This window comes from Leiobunum rupestre, chromosome 11, assembly GCF_980474605.1.
Source record: "Leiobunum rupestre chromosome 11, qqLeiRupe1.1.hap1, whole genome shotgun sequence".
In the NCBI taxonomy this organism is placed as follows: Eukaryota; Metazoa; Arthropoda; class Arachnida; order Opiliones; family Sclerosomatidae; genus Leiobunum; species Leiobunum rupestre.
In genome coordinates this window covers 25,352,292-25,375,440 of record NC_143394.1, presented here as the reverse complement: position 1 = coordinate 25,375,440, position 23,149 = coordinate 25,352,292, and the positions used below count along the sequence as shown (strand labels likewise).

The window sequence follows — 23,149 nt, the reverse complement described above, 5'->3', positions numbered from 1 at the left end:
GATGATGATTTAAAAAAATATATATATTTTTAAATGAACTGTAAAACGCTTCTATAGATGGTAGCCTTGTCTCTTACCTATATTTACATATTGGAATTGTTACAAAAGGTTCTTTTAAACGTAACTTAGTACACTAATTAAGTATTTTTAATTTACCGTAATTAAAATATAGGTAAGTGGTTTTTATCTTATTTTATACCTACGGAAGGGATAAATAAATTAAAGCAATACATTTTTGGAGTTTGGAGATGGGTGGAAAAAATAGGCTCTTCGTTTTTCCAACTGCTTTTCTGATGTACCCAAAAATGGACCAAATTACCAAAAGTACCCTTAAAACGACCAAAGTCACCATTTTTGGCCCTATGTACCCCATTTCGGACCAAAAGTACCCCAAACTGGACCTATTAGCTTTATTGTAATGTTAAACTCCCAAAGAGATTCCCCTAAAAAGAAAAACTTGCGGTCCAATTTTGGGTATATGAATTATTTCGGAGAGGGCAATCCGCGCCTCCCAGGTAATCCGCGCACGCGCGCGCTATCTTCCTGCCTAGGTTATTAATCATACAACTTACATAATTTCCACTTATTTCGTACGATAAAACGCGATCGAGATATTCGTTTTAAGAAATACTCGTGAGATTGGTTCAAGTGCCAAGCGTACTACAATGATATTAAAATGAAGTTTAAAAATATTTCCATTCTACTTTAACAACGAATATTCAATGACGTCAAAACACTTCAATTCAAATTAACCGCGTCCCCCGGGGTAATCTGCGCACGCGCCGCCTAGGTTATCAATTTTTACATCATTTCAACTTATTCCGTACGATAAAACGCGATAAGATATACGTTCAAGTATCTTTCGAGATAAGCGTAGATAAATGAACAAGTTGGCCTGGACATAATATGTTGATATACGGGAAAACAAATCGTCGCGAGGAATACCCTAAATACATTGACTTTTTGAACGATTTTACTCTCATTTCACCCCTTAAATCCCGGACCCTGATCCCGAACCTGACCCCGACCCCGGGACTGACGCCTCGCCCTCACTTTCCTTCTACTCGGATTTGTTTAGGTATCCATTCTTTTATGGGTATTGAGTAAGTTTGGAAAATGTTATTATACTTGACAAAAGGAGAATTCGACTTCCAGGCCGTCGCTTCGCTGGCAATAGATGGCTCTCTGCTTTTTTCCGAATCCACAAACAGCGCCATCTGGAACGATGCAGGAGCTCCACGGTCCCAAAACCCATTCGAAATTGAAGCACGTACTTCCGAGAGCACATTGCGAAGTTTCGTTCAGCGATGGACACAATCGAGCGTTCTTGTTGGTGAAGTTTGGTTGTCTTAGTACCTTTCGGCTTCGAAATCGCGTAATGGACTCGGAACAGGGCTAAAAAATAGAATCAGATTAAAACTTTGAAAAACCAAGTATAATTAATTCAAGGGTAAAATTCTAATCGAGCCCTTTTAAATTTGTGTTTGACAAATAGAATTGAAAACGAAGGTATTTTTTAGAAATTAAAGTGAAATCAACGCGTTATTCAAATAACCAAATCAATGATTCTGCAAACGTAACCACGTCTTTATTGAACTACCAATGGTCGAGGTTCCCTGTATTTAATGTGCCTCACGAAAACAATCAGAGGCTAGCACAAGTACCGATAAAATTTTTCCTAAGATTGGCAATTTTCTTGAAATACGTAGTTTGAAAGGGCATATCATGCCATTAAAGACTGTTAATTATTTAGATTTTGAAAAGGAGGCGCAAATCCTTAAGACACTATCAGTACTGTAATGTAAATTTTACATTAAGGTAGTAAGTCAAAGTAATACACGCAGTTTACTTTAAGCCAATAGATGCGTAATACATCAAGCATTCTTGGTAGTTAATTCACGCTCATTGAAAAGTGGCTCGAGCTTGTTTCAAATCGGTTGACATCTGCCGAATGTGTTCAAAACACTGCAATACGGAAATTTTTCAAATTTCATAATAATTACCTGTTCACAGGAACTCCATTCAGACCAATCCGACACGACGCAGTCACCGGGGCAAGCGAGAGAACAGATTCGTTTCATCGTCCGTGTCTCAGCCGTAGAAGGACCACAATGACTCGGAGATACGGTTTCAACCGGCTGGTCACCAACCATTAAGAAACATCTATTGCGGAGTAGATAACAACATTTAGACATATTCATCATCATATCAAAGGAAAATTATTATTTTATATAATTAGGAAGATCATGCGTTAAGATTTAGTATTTTGTGGAGGGTATTCCTCATAACTTGTTGATAAAAATTTCCTTTATTAGCGACTAAAAATATATCTTAGCTACCTCCAATTTGGAAAGGATTCACTATTCTGGTGCTGCTAAATTTCACGCGTTTATATGAGGAAAATGTTTTCAGATATATCGGGCAAACTTTGTGTCGCTACACACTCTTTACTGGCCACCTCACATAAAGGTAGTTTCATAAAATTCTTAATCGGCTTTGAAGGAACTAAGGTACAACTAAGTTAGTTCACTACTCTGGAAGTTTCGTTATAGCTAACACTCGTTCTGATTCGGATAAACCAGGATTTTCTTCATCAATAAATACTTTATAATATGGTTTATTGCCGTCATTTCCCCCTCACTATGCCCAGGTCCAATTTCTCCCAAGTCTTCCGTGTTAAAAAAGGAGCTGTAAGTCCCTCTATATTCTTGGTTCAAGGGGCATCTCACGTAAAACTTTCAAAAGTAGAAATAAAGGATATGTTGGGCACTGATGACCAACTAATGACTGTAAAAGCTTCGTATTTTTATTTAGAATGGAAATATTTTATCAAAGCCATGACATACTTAAATTCTCTGGTTTGAGTTCCAGTTCCACAATACGGCTTTATTCTTGAATCAAGTTCGCATTTTGACCAGAAAGGATTTTGAATCCATTGATAGTGATTGCAGGGCTGCGACGCTTGAAACTGCTCTTCCTGTTTATGAAATCATTAATTAATATTAATTCTAATACATTATCTTCCTTAAGTGTTTAAATTAAATATGTCCAAGAATTTCTTTCCCATAAACTTTATATGGAAAATCCTTGAGAGAAAATCCCAAAATGCAAATGTTTGACCCCTCGGTTCCCTAGCATTGAAATGTATTAATGCGCCCTGAAGAGATTACCCTAGAAGGTTTTCGCTTACAGGAAAAATACGTCTTTTCGCTAAATAAAAGCTTATGCCTAATACTTGCGGAAAATTATATTCAAATGCGAGAAAAGGAAAGCTGAGTGGGCAGGGATAAAATGTATAAGATAAGAAATGCGATTTTCAGATACATATATTATTTTGCTTCTTTCAATACGAGCCTTTACGATCCGCAATACGCCGAAAAGGAAAAATCGATGCACTGCTAGAAGGGCTTTCTTCAACTCCAGCCAAAGTTTAGAAATCAAACAAACAAAAATTCCCCAGGTATTTTCAATGCCGAATTTTCTTAAATGAACCTTATTTAAATGCGCATAATAGGCCTTTGTATGCGTTTGCTTGCCGGCTAGGTGTAATTCGAAAAATCCCATTTCAATAAAGTTTAAATAAAATAAGTTTGATTTAATTTTGGATTTACATTTGAAACCTGAAAGCCCAGTTTTCACGCGACTGTTTGTCGTTATTTATTTAGCTAAAAGGTTTGGGCGAAAATAGAATTAAATGATTTTCCGAGTGGCCAAAAACTCGTTGAGTAATAAAGAGATTGAACTATTAAAAATAAAATCCGTACAGGGATAATGCGATGTAATATTGCTAGCAGCTACCTAGTTTACAGTAAAGTAAACAAAATATACAAATTCATCCATTTTCTTTAACCAAATTTCAATATTTTTTATCAGAAGTATGAAATCAAAATGTATATACGTTAGGTTTACTTCTCTTTTTTTAAGTCACTTGAACTAAAATTAAAAAAGCTTTCTATAAATGTTGTTATTATTTATTAATAAGGCAACCAAAATCTTTACCAGATTTGATTGACGTATATTTAAAACTAAAAATCAGATAAGGCTGTCAGATTAAATCTGTTCCGGTAAGGTTAAAGGTGATGGAATTCCAGTAAGATTAAAGGTATTGGAATTCCGGTAAGGTTAAAGGATATGGTATATTTAATCTGCAAATTTAAATGCAGCTGTATAAAATAAGAGTTTAAGAAGCAGATATGGATATTCGTTAACAGTTAGAGATGGGAACCAGTAGCTTATAAAAATGATAAGATACGAAGTAGAAAAGCTTAACTTCGCTTTCGAAATAAAAGACTTGCTCACGGTAAGAAAACCCGAACAGATGAATTCCAACTTGGCAAGTTGGCAGGATCATAAAATAAAGAGATATCGGCTATTTGAACTTAAACGCTGAGTTCAGACGTTATAAGAGTCTATAAATTTCATGTCGACATTCACGTTGATACATTTTTCCGGGTCTGTAGCGTTTTAACTAAATAACTATCGAAATTAAAGTGATGATTTAATACTCTAGACGAGAGTATTATCTGTACGCGGAAATTAGATATCCGAGTAAAAAATGTTAAAAGGCTAGAAAATAAATTAAAGATTAAGTTATGGGAGAATTGACATTTTATGGAGTATGAAGGTATTCTTCTTACTAAAAAGACGCTATAGCTGAATCTCGTTAAAGAAAAAGTTGCGATAATATAATATGCGCCACTAAAAGGAGACCATTTAACCATTGAAAAGATGCTTTAATGACCTCTCATCCCTTTATTATTTTTTTCGGAATGTATAAAAGGGTCCATATGCACCATAACGGAAGTTCACATTAAGGGATCAAAGAGTGAAAAATTCCGTATTAAAAAAACCATTATGAAGAAAGCCGTTTACGCATCGATTTTCAATTTTCCGTATAAGAAGCGACTTCTGGATTTTTTTGCGTCCAAAAATGACACTTTATAACATTTAACCTTAATTAAATTTAAGATTTGGAAATCATTTTCGGTATACGAAATGAGCGTACCTGACTTCTATTTTAAAAAGATTCTTTTCCATAAAACCATTATTATTAAACTGAAGGCCATATGTTTCTTTGGGATATACTCTGTCAGTAAAATAACATCAACTAGTTCATTAACAACATGAACCAAAAGGTTTACGAGTGACAACTATAGCACGGTTTGTACAGAGAAAACCGGCACGAAAAGAAACGCAAATGGGCATTATATTTCCTAAACTATACAACTTTGGAAAAATAAACTAATGGACCCAAATCTTAAGCAAAATCTCCATCTCCGAATTGCGTCGCCCGCTAGCGCTCCTACTGAGGGAATCGCGGAATGTTTTCACCCAAATACTAAGCACGTGCGTAAAAACCTAATATGTATTAGCTAAATTTTGTATTCGCTTAGAAGGCCTATAGGCCAGAGTTCGCGCTTGTTTCCATAATAAAGCTTAGTTTCCCCTTAATGCTGGTCTCCTCTTATCTTTTTGCGTTTAACTTACAATGTTAATGCTCATTCCCAGTCCAACGGTTGTTTTGGTCTATTATCTGCTAAAGATATTAGGCCCAATTTCAATCATTTATATTGCGGACGTGTTTACTAGTTGGGTGAAAATCTGACCAATATCACACACCATGGTGCTACAAGAAGCGCTGCTCTAAGAGAACCAATTGCACTATATATATTCGCGTCTAGAATGCATCTAAGATGGGAGGAGTGGATAGATCGATATTCGGATAAAGCAATTTGTTTTCAAAGTTGTTGTTAATTTTTCGAGTTGCGTAACAGAGTAGGTTTCGTGAACCCTTATAAAAAGTGGTGTTTGGGGAGAAAACTCCTCGATCCGACTGCCAACACTTTAGAAAGCTATCTACCGTAAAAAAGTTGAAAATTAATAAAATAAGGGTAAAATAAAGCCGTATTTTATTGAAAGAAGTATACATGTATATATGTATATATTTATAACAATTTGTTCAGAATTAAACGAAAAATGGTTCAAAATGTTGTCTCAGAAACTATTAAACGACAAAATTATGTGTAACGTTTTGGATATTATAACAAATAATTGTACTATTTTTTGTGTAAAATTGGGTTCATTTTTGTCGTACAAAGGACATATTAATATCAGGTGATTAAATGCCTTATCTAATTTCAGCTTAAAAACATGCACATAGTTGTAAAATTGGAGAACGATAAATTTCCTCTGCAATTGCCCAATCAAGTAAACAAATGAATAACTAACTTTCTAACGTAAAAAATATTAAATATTTCGAATTGTAATTTACGAACTACAAACAGGAAGCGGGACTAACCGATTCATAACTATAGCAAAAAACGTGCTTCTAGATAAAAACAATAGCAACGTTTCAAAGTACACTGTTAAAAATAAGGGTATTTGAAAGGTATTGAAAGGTTATTCATAAGAATTGTATAGCATTTGAGTGATGAAAGAAATACCTAAAAGGTCTAAAAATGGAATCACAAAAAAAATCGTATTCTTATTTTATTCCCTGTTAGTTTTTTGTTACTTGTAAGGTATAAATTAGAGATTTAAATATAAAATATACCCATTTAACACCTTAATACTTATGTGATAAATAAAGTATCAAAAAAGAAATGTATCGTTTTTAAACCTTGTATTTCCTTGTCGAAAATCCTATGTCTTTTTGAGCCTTTAAAATTTACAGTTTTAAAGGGTTAAAAATGGCATAACTTTTTGGAAAAATGCGAAGAATTGATTATTTTTGGTAATTAATAAACTAAATTGTTTTAAAAATAATGCGAATAATATCGTGATTACTATATATGATTGAGCGAAAATCAAATGCGAACAAGTAAAAATTAGAAGAAAATCGGTTTTCAATCATTATTTTTTTTTAAACGTTTGATGTTACAAAGAAACTATTCTTTTTTCTTCGGTTATATTTTAAGTATTATTGGCGGTGAAATTTAAATAGTTTTCTACGTCTCATTAATTTTATGTTGTATTTAGATTTGTAATTTAATAATTTTACTAATTAAAATTGCATGAGTTTAAGTGAAAATTTTTATTTCGCTACATAAAATTTTTCATTACTATTTATTTTCATTTTTTGAACTATAGTTGATATATTGGCCAATCCATTTTAAAATGGAATCAATATTTGTAGCGATTATACTTAAAAACTATAGAAAACATTTTATAATGTAAAAGTGAAAACACATAACAATGGAACCATGTTATAATTAATATAATAAAACTTGAAAGAGATTTATTAATTTGGTCGTGTTTCGGTACGATTGTCGTTTTTTTTTACTTTTTCATTCAAGCCACGACAATTTCAGTTAGGCACGAAACTAGAAGGGGGCTGGGAGTACTTAAACGTATTCTTTCTACAGCGATCAGTCGTCATTAAATTATACCTCGAGACAAATGATTTCTTTCACTATTTCTTTGTCAATGAATATGCGATTTTTTACCCTAGTATTCACCCCACTTACAACCGCTCTCAGATTTTAACTACAGGTGTTCGCCATTCTCGTGCTACAGTAAAAATTTCGTTTCCGCAAAACCAGTTCCCTCTCATGTAGTTCGAATATACACTCTTTTTCGCGGTCTTTTCGACCCCTCTTTTTGGTCGCCCGCTAGTCTAGGCTCGGGTCTTTGGTCCCAGGATATGGATAATGGGGGTTAAGGGGGGTAAACTCAACATGAACGCGCCCAGCAAAATCCCCAAAAAAAGAGTGTATAGCGGCCCCCATAAATGCCGCTCGTAAAATGAGTGGAAATATACCAGAATTTTCGTTAAAATTTTCGTGTTTGCTATGCACGTGCCGACGGTATGTATCCATTTTCTTAAACATTCTACCGCATCCGTTCAAACCACAAAACATTTTAAAATCTTTTTCACTTTCATGTACATTTTTCGTATGAGTTATAAGGCGATTAAACGTTCTTGCAAAAAAAGTACAACGTTGACAGCGTATCTCCATAATTAGGCCGACTATTACTTATTTATCAAAATGCGTTACTCTCTCGTTTTTATTAATATTTTGGTATATTGTGACTATTCAATGGTATAAAAAATATTTCATATTTTCAAGCTGGAAATGTTAGCTAGAAAACCTGCCTCACTAATAACAGAGAAAACGCAGCGGGTGATTCCAGGAAAATTTACCCCTAGGGTCAGGGACTTTTTGTCCAGAGAGGGGACGCACCTGTGTGTCGGACAGTCGGACTACATTCCTAAAACATTCTCAACTGGACCAATCCATTCGCCCTACCCGTTTTTCGTCAAATTTTCTCGTTAGAAGAAGCAGACTTTCGTTGCAATCGGCTCTACGTGTACGAGTTCGCGATCACCCTTTTCAAAGTATTTAGTCTCACGCGGGTATATAATTGAATAAATAGTTTTTTGCGAGCGTTATAAATATGAATGGTATCGATACCATTGTGTGCGGTATAAAATATGAAGACAACGCAAAAAGAGTACCCTTAAAAAAAGGATCAACAATCAAAACCTTAAGAGATGAAACTGAAAATGTTGAATTTTTAAAGGACGTTTATCAACAGGGAGATATTATATATCAGGTAAAAATATTTTTATATGGGCTCAGAAATATCAGTTTACATTACCTATTAGAATCCTAACAGTCAATTAGATTATGTATTTTAAGCGTTAATTCTGTATAATTAATGAAGTAATCTTCATTAAAATTGGTGGTTATTCTAACCATTACTACGAATTTCTATTTATATGAAAACAATATTGTGTTTTTTTTAATAAAATTTTGTATTAATCTATAGATACATGATGAGTTTTTAAAAATTTTGGTAAACTTGGAAATGAATGACGTTATCAATGATGGCGATGTTATTCACATCAAACGCAAAGTAACGAGAAAATTATATAAAAAATAGTAACATAGCTTAATTTATGTTTTACCCAAATTTAATTTTAATTCGTAGAAACGAGTTATAGATGACGATGAAAGTATAAACGATAATACCACAAAAAAATCCAAATCTGAAGACACCAGTGCACTTTCGCCAGAAAATGCGGTTAGTTTTTTTGGTTCTCTAAAAATGTTTTTAGATTAACGATGACAAAATATATTTTTAATAGGAAATAACCGTAGTTACCTCAACCAGTGGAGTAAATGAACAAAATGATCGAATTTTGTAAATTTATTTAACAAAATCAGAAGTAAATGAATCGAAATTATCGGATTTCAGTACCTGTAAATGTAGTTATTGCATGCCATGTAAAAAAATAGTATTTTACGCAATGGTGCTCTGGGGTGTTCTTTTCTATCGCCACGCTAAACGCTTGCGAGCCTCATACCGCTTTACGTGAGACGAAAGTGGGTAGTGACAGCAGCTGGCGCTAGAAATCAACTGTCCCCACCCGTCAATACCAAAATTTCACATAACATTTAAGGAATATTCTATAAATTATTTTCATTTACTTCAGACGAAATCCGTAAATTTGAATCTAATAAGCCCTTTCTTATATAACCAAGGTTAATTCATAATGATAAAGAAATTTTGAAGCCAAAACTGTCCAGATCCGAGATGAAGCACGAATATGTTTTGCCCAGCTTTCCTAATCACGTTACAGACGCCGATCTTTATGCAAAAGCCTGCTCTGTTTCCCAAAAGGAGAAAGAGAGAGTTAAGAGAGAAATTATAAATATTTTATACAATGATCTCAAGGATAAATATTCATAGTAAGTTATTAAAAATCGTCAATTTATATTACTTCTTTAAACAAGCATGTAAAATATGCACCATTGGCTTTAAGAATAGCTTTTGACAATGATACTGTTTTGTCTATATATTAGTCCGAGAGCCCAAGAAAAAATTAAAAGGAGTGATAACGTACATAATGGGTTAATATATTTTTAAATGATTATTCTGATAACAGTCAGGGCAGATGCAAGAGTAGGGCTTGGAAAATCGTCAATCAATTTGGAGATTTCTTTCTTGACTTTTAGATAAACATTTAAAGAAAATAAATAAAAATTGACCGAAAATTCCATGGATTTATTATTGGATTGTCCTTGAAAATTCATTGGGTAATTTCGAAATAACACCTATTAAACATTTAAGATATTTAAAATAAAATTTATTTTTAATATGCCAAATTTCCCTTTGTCATGGGCTCTTGGTCTATATATTTTTTTAATGAAAATAGAGTATATAACTAATGATTTTAAGTAATGTGACGTTTTTTCAAAAAAAATAACATTGTTAAAAAACTAAATTGTTATTTAGTACATTTTGCGCATTCAATATTTATTAATTAATATACCTTTAAAATTAGTTATCCTGGAAATCACCTCTTCGTAGCGCAAAAACTTGTACGTCAATATAAACATTTAAAATGTGGAGACGAGCCTGGCTATGTAATGAATTATTTTTATTTTTATCGATAATAATTAAGTTTTTAATTTTTATCGATAATAACTAGGTGTTTAATTTTTATCGATAATAACTAAGTTTTTAATTTTTATCGTCATTAAGTTTTTAATTTTTAGCTATAATATATTAACCAAATAATATTTTCCTAGAATCTTTGGTGGATTTGCCTAAGAATTAAATTTAAAAACAGTAGAGCCCATGTAGATAATGAGGAAACGTTAAAAGCCAGAGAAACATTTGCATCAAAAGCCAAAAACCAGGCACCGAATGAAGAAGTTACTTGTTTAAGATTTGAAGTGAGTACTATGATCAATTAAAAATATTTTTTTAAACAACTTAGTTAAGTTGATGTTTTTTAGGTCGATGAACCTTCAGTTGAAAATCAAAACTTTGATTTTGAAGATGAAATTTCAATTGAAAGACACAAAAAAGACATGTGGGATATGATGAAAAGAAACGAGACTGATTGGGTTCAAATAAATTCAAAAATGGACAGAACTTTTCGACATAGGACTATGGCGATTAGAGAGAAAAAAACAATTGAGGACATTCTTCAAGAATATCCTGCTCTTAGAGATATTAATCAAGTAACTAAAATCAATTTTAACTTTAACCAAGTGTTATACATAATTTAATAACAATTTTAACCATTTCTTAGATTCATGTAGAATTTAAAAGAATAGCTAAATTCCGAACTGATCTCAAAATTTGCGAAATACTTGACGAAAATGGTGATAAAATTTGGAATGGCGCCCCTAAGACATCGGTTGTGACAGAATTGAAAGCTAACATAATGACGCTTGTAAAAATAGAAAAAAATGCGGATGCACAAAAAAGTAATTTTAAAATGGATAATTTTAGCGTTATGATACTATATTTAATTTTTTAGGAATAAAAAATATCTCAACATTGCTTTTGATGCCATCTTTTTTTAAAGAAAAAATTCAGAGGATGTTTTATGATGTAAATGGAAATGACGAAATCCCCAATGGACCCGTAATTAAATATAAAAGCCAACACTTCGTTAAGAGCGAAATTTTTGAAATTTCTGTGGACGGGGTTACCGTCGGAGATACTACAGACCTCACATCAGCTTTGACAGCATATTTCGAATGCTATTGGATTTTTAATATTGTGTACAATGGCATGCTAAAAAAAACATTAGTTTTTATTGAAAATGGACTGTTGGGCCTTAATTACACGCCAATTTTAAAAACAGTTCAAACTGTTATAAATCAATATTTGAAACCCAGAAATTAACTATTAGATTTAATAAAGGTAAATTTTTTAGTCATAAAAATGTATTAAGAAATTATTTTATTGGAATACTTAAAAGGGAATGCCTAAATACTTAAAAGGGCATGTATAAATACTTAAAAGGGCATGTATAAATACTTAAAAGGGCATGTATAAATACTTAAAAGGGCATGTATGAATACTTAAATGGGCATGTATGAATACTTAAAAGGGCATGTATAAATCCTTAAAAACAGACAAAGAAGTGTTTAACAGGGGTTAAAGACGTTATTTAAAGGGTTTAAAGAAGAGCTTAAAAGGGCATGTATAAATACTTAAAAGGGCATGTATAAATCCTTAAAAACAGATAAAGAAGTGCTTAACAGGGTTTAAAGACGTTATTTAAAGGGTTTAAAGAAGAGCTTAAAAGGGCATGTATAAATCCTTAAAAACAGATAAAGAAGTGTTTAACAGGGGTTAAAGACGTTATTTATAGGGTTTAAAGAAGAGCTTAAAAGGGTTTAAAGAAGAGCTTAAAAGGGTTTAAAGAAGAGCTTAAAAGGGGATAAAGAAGAGCTTAAAAGGGGATAAATAAGTACTTAACAAACACAAAAATAGGAAAACAAACGGAATAGAATTAGTACATAAATATTCCCGAAAAGGTTTAAATTTGGGGAAATTTTAATATCACCTTTAGGGTATTAGTTTATACCTTTTTTTACGAGCGTGTATTGCCTCAACCTTGTTTAGGAGTGACTAGGACTAGAACCCACGTTTATGATCAAAAATTAAACGATTTAATGTAGATAATTGAAAATAAAATCATTCAGAGAGTTAAATATGGATCTTTGATTAAAACATTCATCAGGTCTTAGAAAATGATCTCATATTGGAGGTATGAGTGCAATTTGAACACATTTTTCTAAGAGTGTAAAGGAAGGATAGATCTTGCGAAATGAAGAATAAAGGTAAAATAAATTCGGTTAAAACAGTATTTGGGATGTTGTGGCTATAAAATTACGAATATTAGTTCATACAATATAAATATTACCTAATTTAAAAAACACAACATTTAATGTATCCACAACAATTATGTTGTAATAGTACTGCATGCTTTGAGGACAATTAGTGTATGATTATGAAAGGCGGCATACTAATGGAATACACTTTACACTTCATTGTATTTTCGTATCTTACCTTGCCATCAGCGTCTGTTTTTGGACAAGCTCGTCCTTTCTTATTCGGCTTTTTAAAAATGTTTCGGGATCTGGATCTGTAACCTGAACTGTGTTTGCTCGTACATGAGGACCACTCGGACCATTCGGACATTTCACAGTCATCAGGACATTGAACTTCACAGGGCTTTGTCTCCAAACCTAAGAAATCAAAATTCATAGCAAATGAAAAATAAACCCCATTGAAATATTCAGTTAAACCTGTAGTGTAGCAAACTCTTAAAACGAAAAACTAATTTTACTTCAAAATATCCATAATCAAGGGGGTAACTAGATTTGTCATCCTCCTTCTGAACTACAAAAACCACTGTTCCCTGTCCACAAAGGGTTCGAAATGCTATGCTATTGCTTTGAAAAAAGTATCAATATGCTGAACTGTGTTATGTGTGACGCTTAGTTTTTACTGAAAGTATTTAATTTAAAAATAAATTATAGTATTACTATTTCTAGGATATGGTCACAAAACACAAACGTAAACCATTATTTTTATGTAGAACCTTCCTTCTCACAACTTATAAAATCTAACTCACACCGTCAGTATTCTTTATTATTCCTATCGGCCTTATTTTGAGTTTCAACTTATAGGTAGCCATATGTGGAAAGTAGTCTCGTTCCTTCGTAATGTTCAGGTTATTTTTAAGATCCCTTCGCATTTTCTTAATTATCATCGGGTGTTTAAGCCTCTATATATATATATATATATATATATATATATATATATATATATATATATATATATATATATATATATAGTGTTTCGAAAGGTAATGCGCTCTTTTAAATCATCGTAGGAAAAATGGGAAAAAACAGTAATACTTCTCAACTTACCCCCTACAACGCCTTCAAATTTTTGCATAACCTTTTGAAACACCCTGTTTATATATACCCCTTTATCGTCATAATAACGTGGGAACATGTGGCAACTACCTGATTTCCTTACCGTATTCCCACTTTAATTTCTTCAGCTTCGCTTCTACAATTATTCTACAGCCCATAACTCTAACCTGCTCCGCCTCTTCAAGTATATCTTTAAACTTTGAACTGGTCCAATCACCAGCCATCATTTTTGAGTTCAACTTTTTCCCAATTAAAAACAATTTGGACAAAACTAGGCTGTTGCTCAAAATTTATGAGATATCTCCGGCTGGAGAAACAAGAAGTAGTCTCTCTTCTGGTAGAGATATATAGTTCGGTAAGGCTATTAAATATTGGAGACATAGTCCGGGTAAGGACTTGGGCTATGATTTGGCACAAGAAGTCCCAGGGAAAGAGTTCAAGCGCAGCCCTTCTAAACCGCGTAAACGGTGAGCGTCGACTTAGCCATCGGAGCCATTCTTCAAAAGACTTCTTCAGTGAACTAAAAGCCAGTTTGACAAAACTAAACCACTAAAGTATGTACTCATATGAGAGAGAGAGAGGTAAGTTCGCCTCATTTCCCACTTAAAAGAACTATATTATTATTGTTATTATCATTTAGTGTACAAGTTAGTTGTTTAGAAATTGTGCATGATAAAACTTTATTATTGATATTTACATGTTAATAACGTATTGCATGTTTATAAGAGAGGTTAAGATGGATGCTATAGAAGTTTGAACGAAAACATCGGGAGTATCTAGACGTTCGTGAAATTTAAATATTTAAAATCAGTTAAGCTCGCTTTCACTTGGACCGTTAAAGGAAACCTTTACAGTTAGAATTTTAACATAAAAACTTGTTTAAGCAATTGGTTCACTAAAATGCGCCTTTGTATGGCTGTGAGCATTGTCTGAAGATAAACATTGGTTTTCATGTACCCGGCTTTACTTGAAACGTGTCATCGTAGTCCGATTTCATCTATAATATACGAGGCTTAGGAACATTTCAATTAAAACCAGTATTTACGATTGCTAAAATGCAAGTTGATATAAAAAGGAACAACCTGTCATAATTATATCTCGATTTTTTGAGCAGTAAAAATGTACTATTCAGTATTTTCATTTAAACTCTTTAGACATTATACTAACAAAGAGAGTACCCGAGGTGTTTATTGTCGATTTTGTTCAAAGTCGGGCGTAATGTAGACCTATATGAGATATGAAATTTCCCAAAAGGAGACGTTGCACTACCCATTCGTTTTGCTATAGCAACCGAAAATGTTTTTGATCACTTAAAACAATAAAATCTCCATTTAAAAAAGCATGGGATTTTCTCGGTTTCACATGGTCCTAGCTACGAAAATTTAGAAAAATTTAGAAAATCACGAAATGTGTAATTTGGACCACGTTTAGGTAAATTTCATCAAGTTTGGGTAAATTGAAACATTTTTAGGGAAAATTTGTAACAAATTTTGGGTAAAATAAGGGAAAAATCTTATTTTGGTTGTAAGTGGTCAAAAACATTTTCGGTTGCCATGACAAATGGAATGGGTAGTGCAACGTTTCCTTTTGGGAAATTTCATATCTCATATAGGTCAACATTACGGCCGACTTTGAACTAAATCGGCAATAAACACCTCGGGTACTCTCCTTTGTAAGTGTCACACTAGCTCAATATAAATATGGCGTCGTCTTTAAATAATAAAAGGTCCTACTCCGAAGTATAGACGCAAAAAGAAACCGTGTATAATGATCATGTCGCTCAAACTTCTAGAGTGCTCTGCTTAACCTCTCTATTGTAGTTTGGTTTGTTTAACATTAGTAGTATCTAGTATTTAAATTTTTTGTATTTTAAATTGTTCGAAATATATTTTACTTGGACACCCAACGCTTGCCATTTATTTAATAAGTAATCATACCCTAGACTACCCTTCTGTGGAAATCACGATAAACACGGCACGTCAAGGTCGATACTTGGACACCAAAATTAATATTGTAAATCAAAACCTGGAGATTTAAAACTTCTTTTGAAACATCTTTTTCAAACATTATGTGTAAATTTAAATTGTAGATTTAAGTAAAACAGAAATTTGCCTTTTCTGAACGTCAAACACAAAATAAGTTTTATTTTGCGTGTCATCTGAAGATTGTCAAGTTTACGTAAAGCCGAAAGTGTCAGACAACACCGTATTGGGATCCCTTTTTAGAAAGTCTTATGCAAATTGCTTTTTTATTTTTTCCCAAGCTTCAGCAATTTTCATTAGTGAATAGCCACCAATTTCGTTGGTGATTTAAAAATTATCCCGTCAAGATTTAAAAAAACATTTGAGTTTAAGCTCTCTGTTATCAAGATAATTAGTAATATCGTAGCATTACGTCATCAAGATGAAAAAACGTCCACGTCGTATTCAAAGAGGACCATCAGAACCGAGCCTTATTGATCGCCATAAATGAGTCGTCCACGCAATAAAAACTTCGCGACTAAAAAAACATTTCAATCCAAATCGTTTATTAAAGGGAGTATGAACTTCCATGTTTGGTGGTTGACAACGGAATTTCCCATTTCTGCCACCAGGTTTAGCAGAAGATAGAGGTTATTGGCGCTAGTTACATTAAAAAAAAAGTCGTAATTCGTTTCGATTTTGTTTATACTAGGTTAAGAGAGAGAGCCTTGATTTGTACAGTAAGCAGAGACGATAAGATGTAAAAATAAATTGACGAAAACACTACACTTTATTACGGAACATTTACCGGTAATTTGGTTGAAAAATGCCTTTGAGTGGTCTGGGCGCAAATTGTTTTTTTTTATTACGTCACCACTTTTTATATTTATTCAAGCTCGAGAAAACCAAATTCAATCAATTTAAAACCTGCGTTTTACGAATCTTATTTACCAATCAAACAATTATTCTACTCTTGTTTTCAAGGAGATGTCTAAATTACCAAAATTATCGCGATCTTTCTAATAAATGACATCTCTTATTCAGCTCTACAGTTTGAAGCCTAATTTTAAAGGAAAACATTTGACAACAGAATGCATTCCAATCAAATATACCTTACAATTGCCCCTTAAACGTTTGATATTTTTACATAATTTTTTGACGAACGTGTGTAAGCAAAATTTTATTTTTGAAGTCGTTGCTAAACAAATTTAATTACGGACGTGGCCAATATTCCAGACACTTTTAATAAAATCTTTATTAAATAGGTTGTAAAACTGTGTACTAGATGGCTCTACGTTACGGGTAGGTTCATATTTTACCGCAGACAACGTCTGGCGGCGACACTGTGTCTCAGTGATGCCAGATTGAGATAAATTTTGACCCCTAAAAATGGTAAAAAGTGAAAAGAAAAATCCGACCAAAATTAGCTTAATCTAACGAAATTTGAGGGGGAAAATTAATTTATTCATAGATAACATAAAAAATGGCACATCTTTATTCAATTGACTTATTATGAAAGAGTCAATTAATACAATCATAAGCATTTTGTCGGATTCGCTTTAGCTGGCCCCCCTGCAAATGTTTTGGCAATTTGGAAAGTCGTCTGCTAAATATCTGGCCCACAGGAACAGTCCGAACGACTTTTCCCCGCTCTTTCTCTAGCAGAAACTGTATTCTTATAAAATTGTCCCTAGTATTTAGCTTCACATCGAATATATATTCGAAGTGACACTATTGCTATGGACGGAATGTCCTTAAGGGTCGATATGCTAGAATAGGATTATAATTGGCAGGTGGCGGGAAGTTTGAATTAGGCAATTTCTTTCGATATGCTAGAATAGGATTATAATTAGCGGGTGGCGTGAAGTTTGAATTAGACAATTTCTTTCGATGTACTAAAATAGGTTTATAATTGGCGGGTGGTGGGAAGTTTGAATTAGACAATTTCTTTCAATATGCTAGAATAGGATTATAATTGGAGGGATGTTTGAATTAGATAATTTCTTTCGATATGTGATAATAAGAATTTTTTCGACGTTGTAAATTAATTATATTGGATTATTATTGCACTCATAAGAGAGAGGCCCTAAATGGGTTAGAGTGTGCAATAACTGGTGGCTTTACCGGGGAGTCGGGGTCCGGCTCTTGTAACCCATAAGGGCGGTAGCGCACTGGGAGATGTTAGCTCTGATCAAATGGTCCTATCTCCACCTCCGACTTCGGTCAGGTTTGGGCTGGATACTGAACTTCGGTTCAGGCTAACGGAGAGGGTCCAGGCCAACTGGCCGCCTCGGCGGATTGGGTAGCCTGCTGTGGGGCGGCGGGCCTCCATATGCGGGCATGGCGGCCCTGTTTACTGGCCTTTTGGGGCCCAGCGGGATCTCCGGTGCTAGCTGTGCCGGGTTACTTGGGTTGCTGTGTGCTCGTCGTTCCCCTTTAGGAGCTCTCTCCAAAGGGTTTGGCTCCTTACCTACGTGGGTATGGTGTCGACTGGAGTTGCTATAGCTAAATCCCACTGCTGTGTGCGAAGTGGGGATTGGTCCACCCATTGCTGCACCTTCTGCTGGGTTGAGTGGCTTTCGTCAAAGGTGCGACCATCAGTAGTAGGGTTCTGCTACCCTGCTGGATTTGTCACCTGTCCGGCTAGGTGGACGCTGGCGTAGGGCACAATGATGATAGGCCTCCGGTGGTATGGTCTCTGTTACTAGGTACACCGGGCTATAAATTCTGACACACTGCACGTCATAAGACATCGAAGGTAGCTTAACTATTTAACCTTTGATATTTTGCGTCGATGTGAAACTAATATTTCGGCTGGGTCGACTTGTTATTCAATGCGAGATGAAAATTTAAGTATTACTTTTTACAGGACATTCGTTATTTAGGTTTTTAAAGGTCCTCTGTAATTTAATTACGCAAATATAATTGTTTTTATTGTTTTGGAAAACTAGGAAAATTTTAATCCCAAAAGGAAAATTTCAACGGTCGGAAAGGGAAATTTTAGCGACCAGGCATAACTTACTGTGATTAAAGACGTAACGACAGGCCCCTTAATTATTAGCATTTCCAATGATTTTAGTTAAGTGAATGTCACTATTTAAAATGCTGTAAGTAAGATTTAGTTTAAAGTGGTGGTTGCATGAAATTTTAGCTATGGATAATTAATGATTCATTAGAAAGAGCAAAGATTTTATAGCATTTACAATTGAATTATTATAAAAAGAAATCAAAATATTAAAAATTAATTTCGGCACCCGTGACGTCAGAAAATGCGAAGAGTATAGATTTCTTTGCATCTGGTATTAAAAGCAGGTTGATTTAAAACTTATGGAAAATTCTACGCAGTAGTAATTGAAATATTCATACACAAGGCTACGTAGTAGAAAAAGCATATGAAGCAAGCCTTTTAAAACGGTTATTATTATATTCTTCATAAAAACGTCATGTCGCACGCGTCACGAAGCGCGCGCGGCAATAAAATATTTTTTATTTAGATAATAAGCTTGATATTTTGTTTAAAATCTCGGGTTTGAAAACTTGTACAAGTAAGCAGAACCCCTCCAATTCAGTTCCTTCTACTTAAGAACTAAAACCACAGCTTCGATTTGTTCGTGCCACCTAGGAGCCACAAACACAACACCCCACACAAGGAGAACGCAACCCGTCAAAAGTCGTGGATTTTCTTATGTACGTTGTTCATTGGCTAGACGCTTTAGCGCCTGCTGCCGTCGGAAGGGGAAAATTTTGGAATTGTCTTCCCCCACGCCCGTAAAACGTTCAGCGTAAAGGCTCGTGACGCTCGTCCAATGAAATTTGTATACAACCCTTCGTTAGCCTGTTTAAAGGCTAGCTGCGTTCTCCTTGTGTTTGTTGCTCCTAGGTGTCAGAAAGGAGAAAAATCTGCGCAAAATATTTGGATTTTGGGGATCGTAAAAGGTCAGTTTCGGACCCTAAATTAGTACACTTAGGCTTGGAAATTTGTTTTGACAATGACATTTTTGGAAAGAGAACTTCCAGGGCTACAAAGCAAACCCTCATTCGTTTGATTTTATTACTATTGACTTTTCGTGCAACCAACATATTAAGCACTATTCAGAATAAGGGCTTAGGATAATGTTTTGTTAGACCACGATTATTCAAATTTGAGTAATTCTGGTTAAACTTTCGTCTACCTGCTAGGTATTGAAGTTATTAACCTAAATATTTATACTTTTTTATCCTTTTGCGAGATAAATTATTAATACTATACAGGAATTTATAATTACGGACACCAATTATTTTTGAGTTTAAAAATAGGGTTTTTATATTGTTCTAGGTCTAGTCTCGAGTGGGCAGTTCTACAATTCTGCACCAATATTTTTGTGGGATATAACACGGTACACTATAATAAAAGTTTTAGTTTGGACAATACTACATCGGTAAAATTAATAAGCATGCGCTTTCGTACACTTCTCACTATAATTCAATTAGCTTAGGTTGATTTGGATAAGGTGAGGTTCAATAACGTTGGGTTAGGTTAAAATTACATTACTTATCATGTAATATTGTCAACAATTTTTTATTGTATAGTATTGTCTACATTATATATCATGTAGTGTTGTCCACATTATTTATCATGTAGTATTGTCCACCTTATTTATCATGTAGTATTGTCCACATTATTTATCATGTAGTATTGTCCACCTTATTTATCATGTAGTATTGTTTAAATTATTTATCGTGTAGTATTGTCTACATTATTTATCGTGTAATAAGCTCTACATTATTTATCATGTAGTATTGTCCACATTATTTATCATGTAGTATTGTCTAAATTATTTATCATGTAGTATTGTCTACATTATTTATCATGTACCTCAAATTAACAAAAAACAATATTTGATGAGATATGTACCGAACCTCCCTTGATTGTGGATAAATTAAAGTAAAACATACTATTGTTCTAAATCAAGACCCTTTACCAATTATAATCGGTTAAACGTTTCTCGATATAAGAGTAAATAAGCCTAGTCTATTGGCTTTCAATTTTCACAAAACCAAAATATAGCTACAATTCTTCAAACATATTTGCACTTAACCCTCAAGGTGTTAATTATCCCTAGCATATGAATAAAGCTTAAAATATGAAAAAGAGTCCGGAATTACCCTATCTCACTTTTTAAAATAAATGACTTGCTAAAAAAATGGTGAAATCTTCTTTAAAGAATAGCGTAACACTAAGATCGGAATCCGTAAATGATAGATGAGAATTCTAGAATAAAATTTAATTTTTCGAGAAAACTAATAATCCTTACCAGTTTGTTCGCACTTTTGGGGGTCGATTAAATTTCCTTTTCTGAATTGAACGCCTAAGCCACATTCTTTGTCGTCGGGCAAAATGCATTCGCTCCAGGCGGCCAATGAATCGATCTCGATGTTTTCTGGTTTCGGGCATTCTCGAATCAATTGCAACTGGTTTTTCTCTTTGCATTTATCGGTCTTTGGAATCAACGTATTTTCTAGCCTACCTGAATACATATTTCAAGTTATTTTAACTCTTGGAAAATCAGGGTATATGTTGAAAATATTGATAAGATTGAGATCGAAAAAAGAACAGTTAACTTAGAAGTCGTTTTAAAAGACAGCTGTATACCCTTTTCAGATGTGGTCTCTATAACCGGATTTACTAAACATTAAACTTAAGTTTAAAACGGTAAGTGTGACTTACAAAACTAAATTTGAATCCACTTTAATTGAACTTGTCTGAAAAGATATTAGTAACCCCTGAATTACTAATCGAAATTAGATTGGAAATATTACTTACTACCACAAGACTAAAGGTAATATATACTACCGTCAATTAAAAGAAATCAAAAAGTAGAGTTTGCTATGGGTAACTCTACGGCAGTGTTTAGTTCAAAGAAAGTTTATTGTGGCGTTATAACACACTACTACTGCGATGAATTCGGCTCGAGCTGAATACTCCATTTCCCGAAATGACACTTTTGATAACCTTTAATACGTTAATAATCTCGGAATCAAAATAATACCTCTCAGAACCCACTCAAAAGATATATAACACATTATAAGGGTGAATAATAGGTATATACCCAATTTCTTTATGATATTGGCTTAGGTCCCCGTTAAAGCTATCCGTGTTTAACCGCATTTGGTACAACAAAAAAAGGACACCAAAAGATGGAAGAAAGTCGCGGTAACAAGCTAAGATACTCTTTTTCGAAGTCAAATAAACGAGTCGAAACGGCTCATTATCCTTGCAAAGGGGAGATAAGGGAAAGAAGAACTACTTGAGAAGGATGAGAAAAGATTTCAAACCTAGCAGCTCTTTTCTCAGGACGACGTCGTCACAGTTGCCCAGGCAAGAAGATTGGGGCTCCCAGACAGATTCGACGCAGCCCGTGGAGCAGTTGACGATGCACGATCGAACTCGCCTTGGCAGACTGAACGTGAAATTAGAGACATCGGTCAATGTAAGTCTCTTCAAACAAAGCCAAGGCTCAACGAAGAATCCTTTCTGAGTATTCTGACAAGCTATATCTGAAAAGACAGCGGCAAAAAAATGTCAAGAACAAATGCCGCTTTGTCAACGGAATACACACACTACAGACAGGAGGATGGCCAAAAAGGGTTTTATGAATTGGAAAGAGCAATAAAATACAAGGAAAAACACCGAGAAAGATGTAAGAGCACTAGTGGAAATAGTAAGAGTTCCGTAAAAATATTTCATTTTTCAAAAGTAATCTTTTGTGAATAGTTCCATTTGCTGATATGAGGTAATTGTATCATTTGCTTCGCGAAAAAGCAAAAACTTTGCTTGATTTGATTTCCAAAAATACCCAGTATTATAAAAACTCATAAGGCAACTGTAAAACTGTTTGACGGAAATTGGAAACCAATGGAAAATGTATACCTCTTTTTGAGGGATTAAATAAAACCTACCTAATAATCTTTTCAATAAAGCCTATGGTGGTCGTGGTAGCACAAACTCTATAGAAGTGCCTTTTGTATATTGTATTGTATTGTTGAGTTATATAATTTTTTAAATCAAATCACTATTTTAAATTAGCAAATTAATCGATAGATAATTTATAGATTTACATTCCTAAAATGAATATAAAGTGGTTTCGGTTGCAATGTCATTCCAAAGTATTCGCGATCGAAATGAGTCTAGGTGGCGTAATGGCGCTAGCTTCTCCAAGGTAACGCCCATGTTCTACCGTCTGCTACAAACAAATTAAAAATTCGTAAGAACGTTTTTTCTTAAATGAAATTATCAAAATGTAAGAAAACGATTCAAAATTATATTATTTATTAGGCCTATATCAAATTTACGAATAACGACGAGTAAAAAAATATTAGCGTCTGCTTTAGCCTCTACCTATCTAGGTTTCAATGGCGAACCAAAGGGCGCGTATTGATAAATTTGGGTCGCAAATTGCAAATTTAGAATAGTATATGTTTTTAAAAAATCTTAATTCAAAATTTGAATAT

At 33.7% G+C, this 23,149-nt stretch overlaps 2 protein-coding genes across 6 annotated transcripts in view; both read right to left on the bottom strand.

Moving 5' to 3' along the window:
• Positions 1 to 15,254, bottom strand: part of LOC149922037 (thrombospondin type-1 domain-containing protein 7A-like) — a 99,070-nt gene extending 83,816 nt beyond the window's left edge. For 2 of the 5 annotated variants that reach the window (XM_090163217.1, XM_090163219.1), the window contains exons 1-5: positions 13,801 to 14,353; positions 12,823 to 13,001; positions 2,847 to 2,977; positions 2,004 to 2,163; positions 1,129 to 1,395 (exon numbers count right to left, since the gene is read on the bottom strand). In XM_090163217.1, coding sequence (XP_090019343.1) covers positions 1,129 to 1,395; positions 2,004 to 2,163; positions 2,847 to 2,977; positions 12,823 to 13,001; positions 13,801 to 13,924 — 861 coding nt within the window. In that variant the 5' untranslated portion in view covers positions 13,925 to 14,353. Of the gene's footprint in view, positions 1 to 1,128; positions 1,396 to 2,003; positions 2,164 to 2,846; positions 2,978 to 12,822; positions 13,002 to 13,102; positions 13,160 to 13,800; positions 14,354 to 14,779; positions 14,924 to 15,237 lie in introns of those variants that run through there. The other 3 variants (XM_090163218.1, XM_090163220.1, XM_090163221.1) reach the window with 3 other exon arrangements.
• Positions 15,255 to 20,938: 5,684 nt separating this feature from the next.
• LOC149922036 (thrombospondin type-1 domain-containing protein 7A-like) overlaps positions 20,939 to 23,149 on the bottom strand; it is a 121,979-nt gene continuing 119,768 nt past the window's right edge. Inside the window, exons 13-14 of the mRNA XM_090162227.1 lie at positions 21,974 to 22,195; positions 20,939 to 21,165 (exon numbers count right to left, since the gene is read on the bottom strand). Coding sequence (XP_090018353.1) covers positions 20,939 to 21,165; positions 21,974 to 22,195 — 449 coding nt within the window. The remainder of the gene's footprint in view (positions 21,166 to 21,973; positions 22,196 to 23,149) is intronic.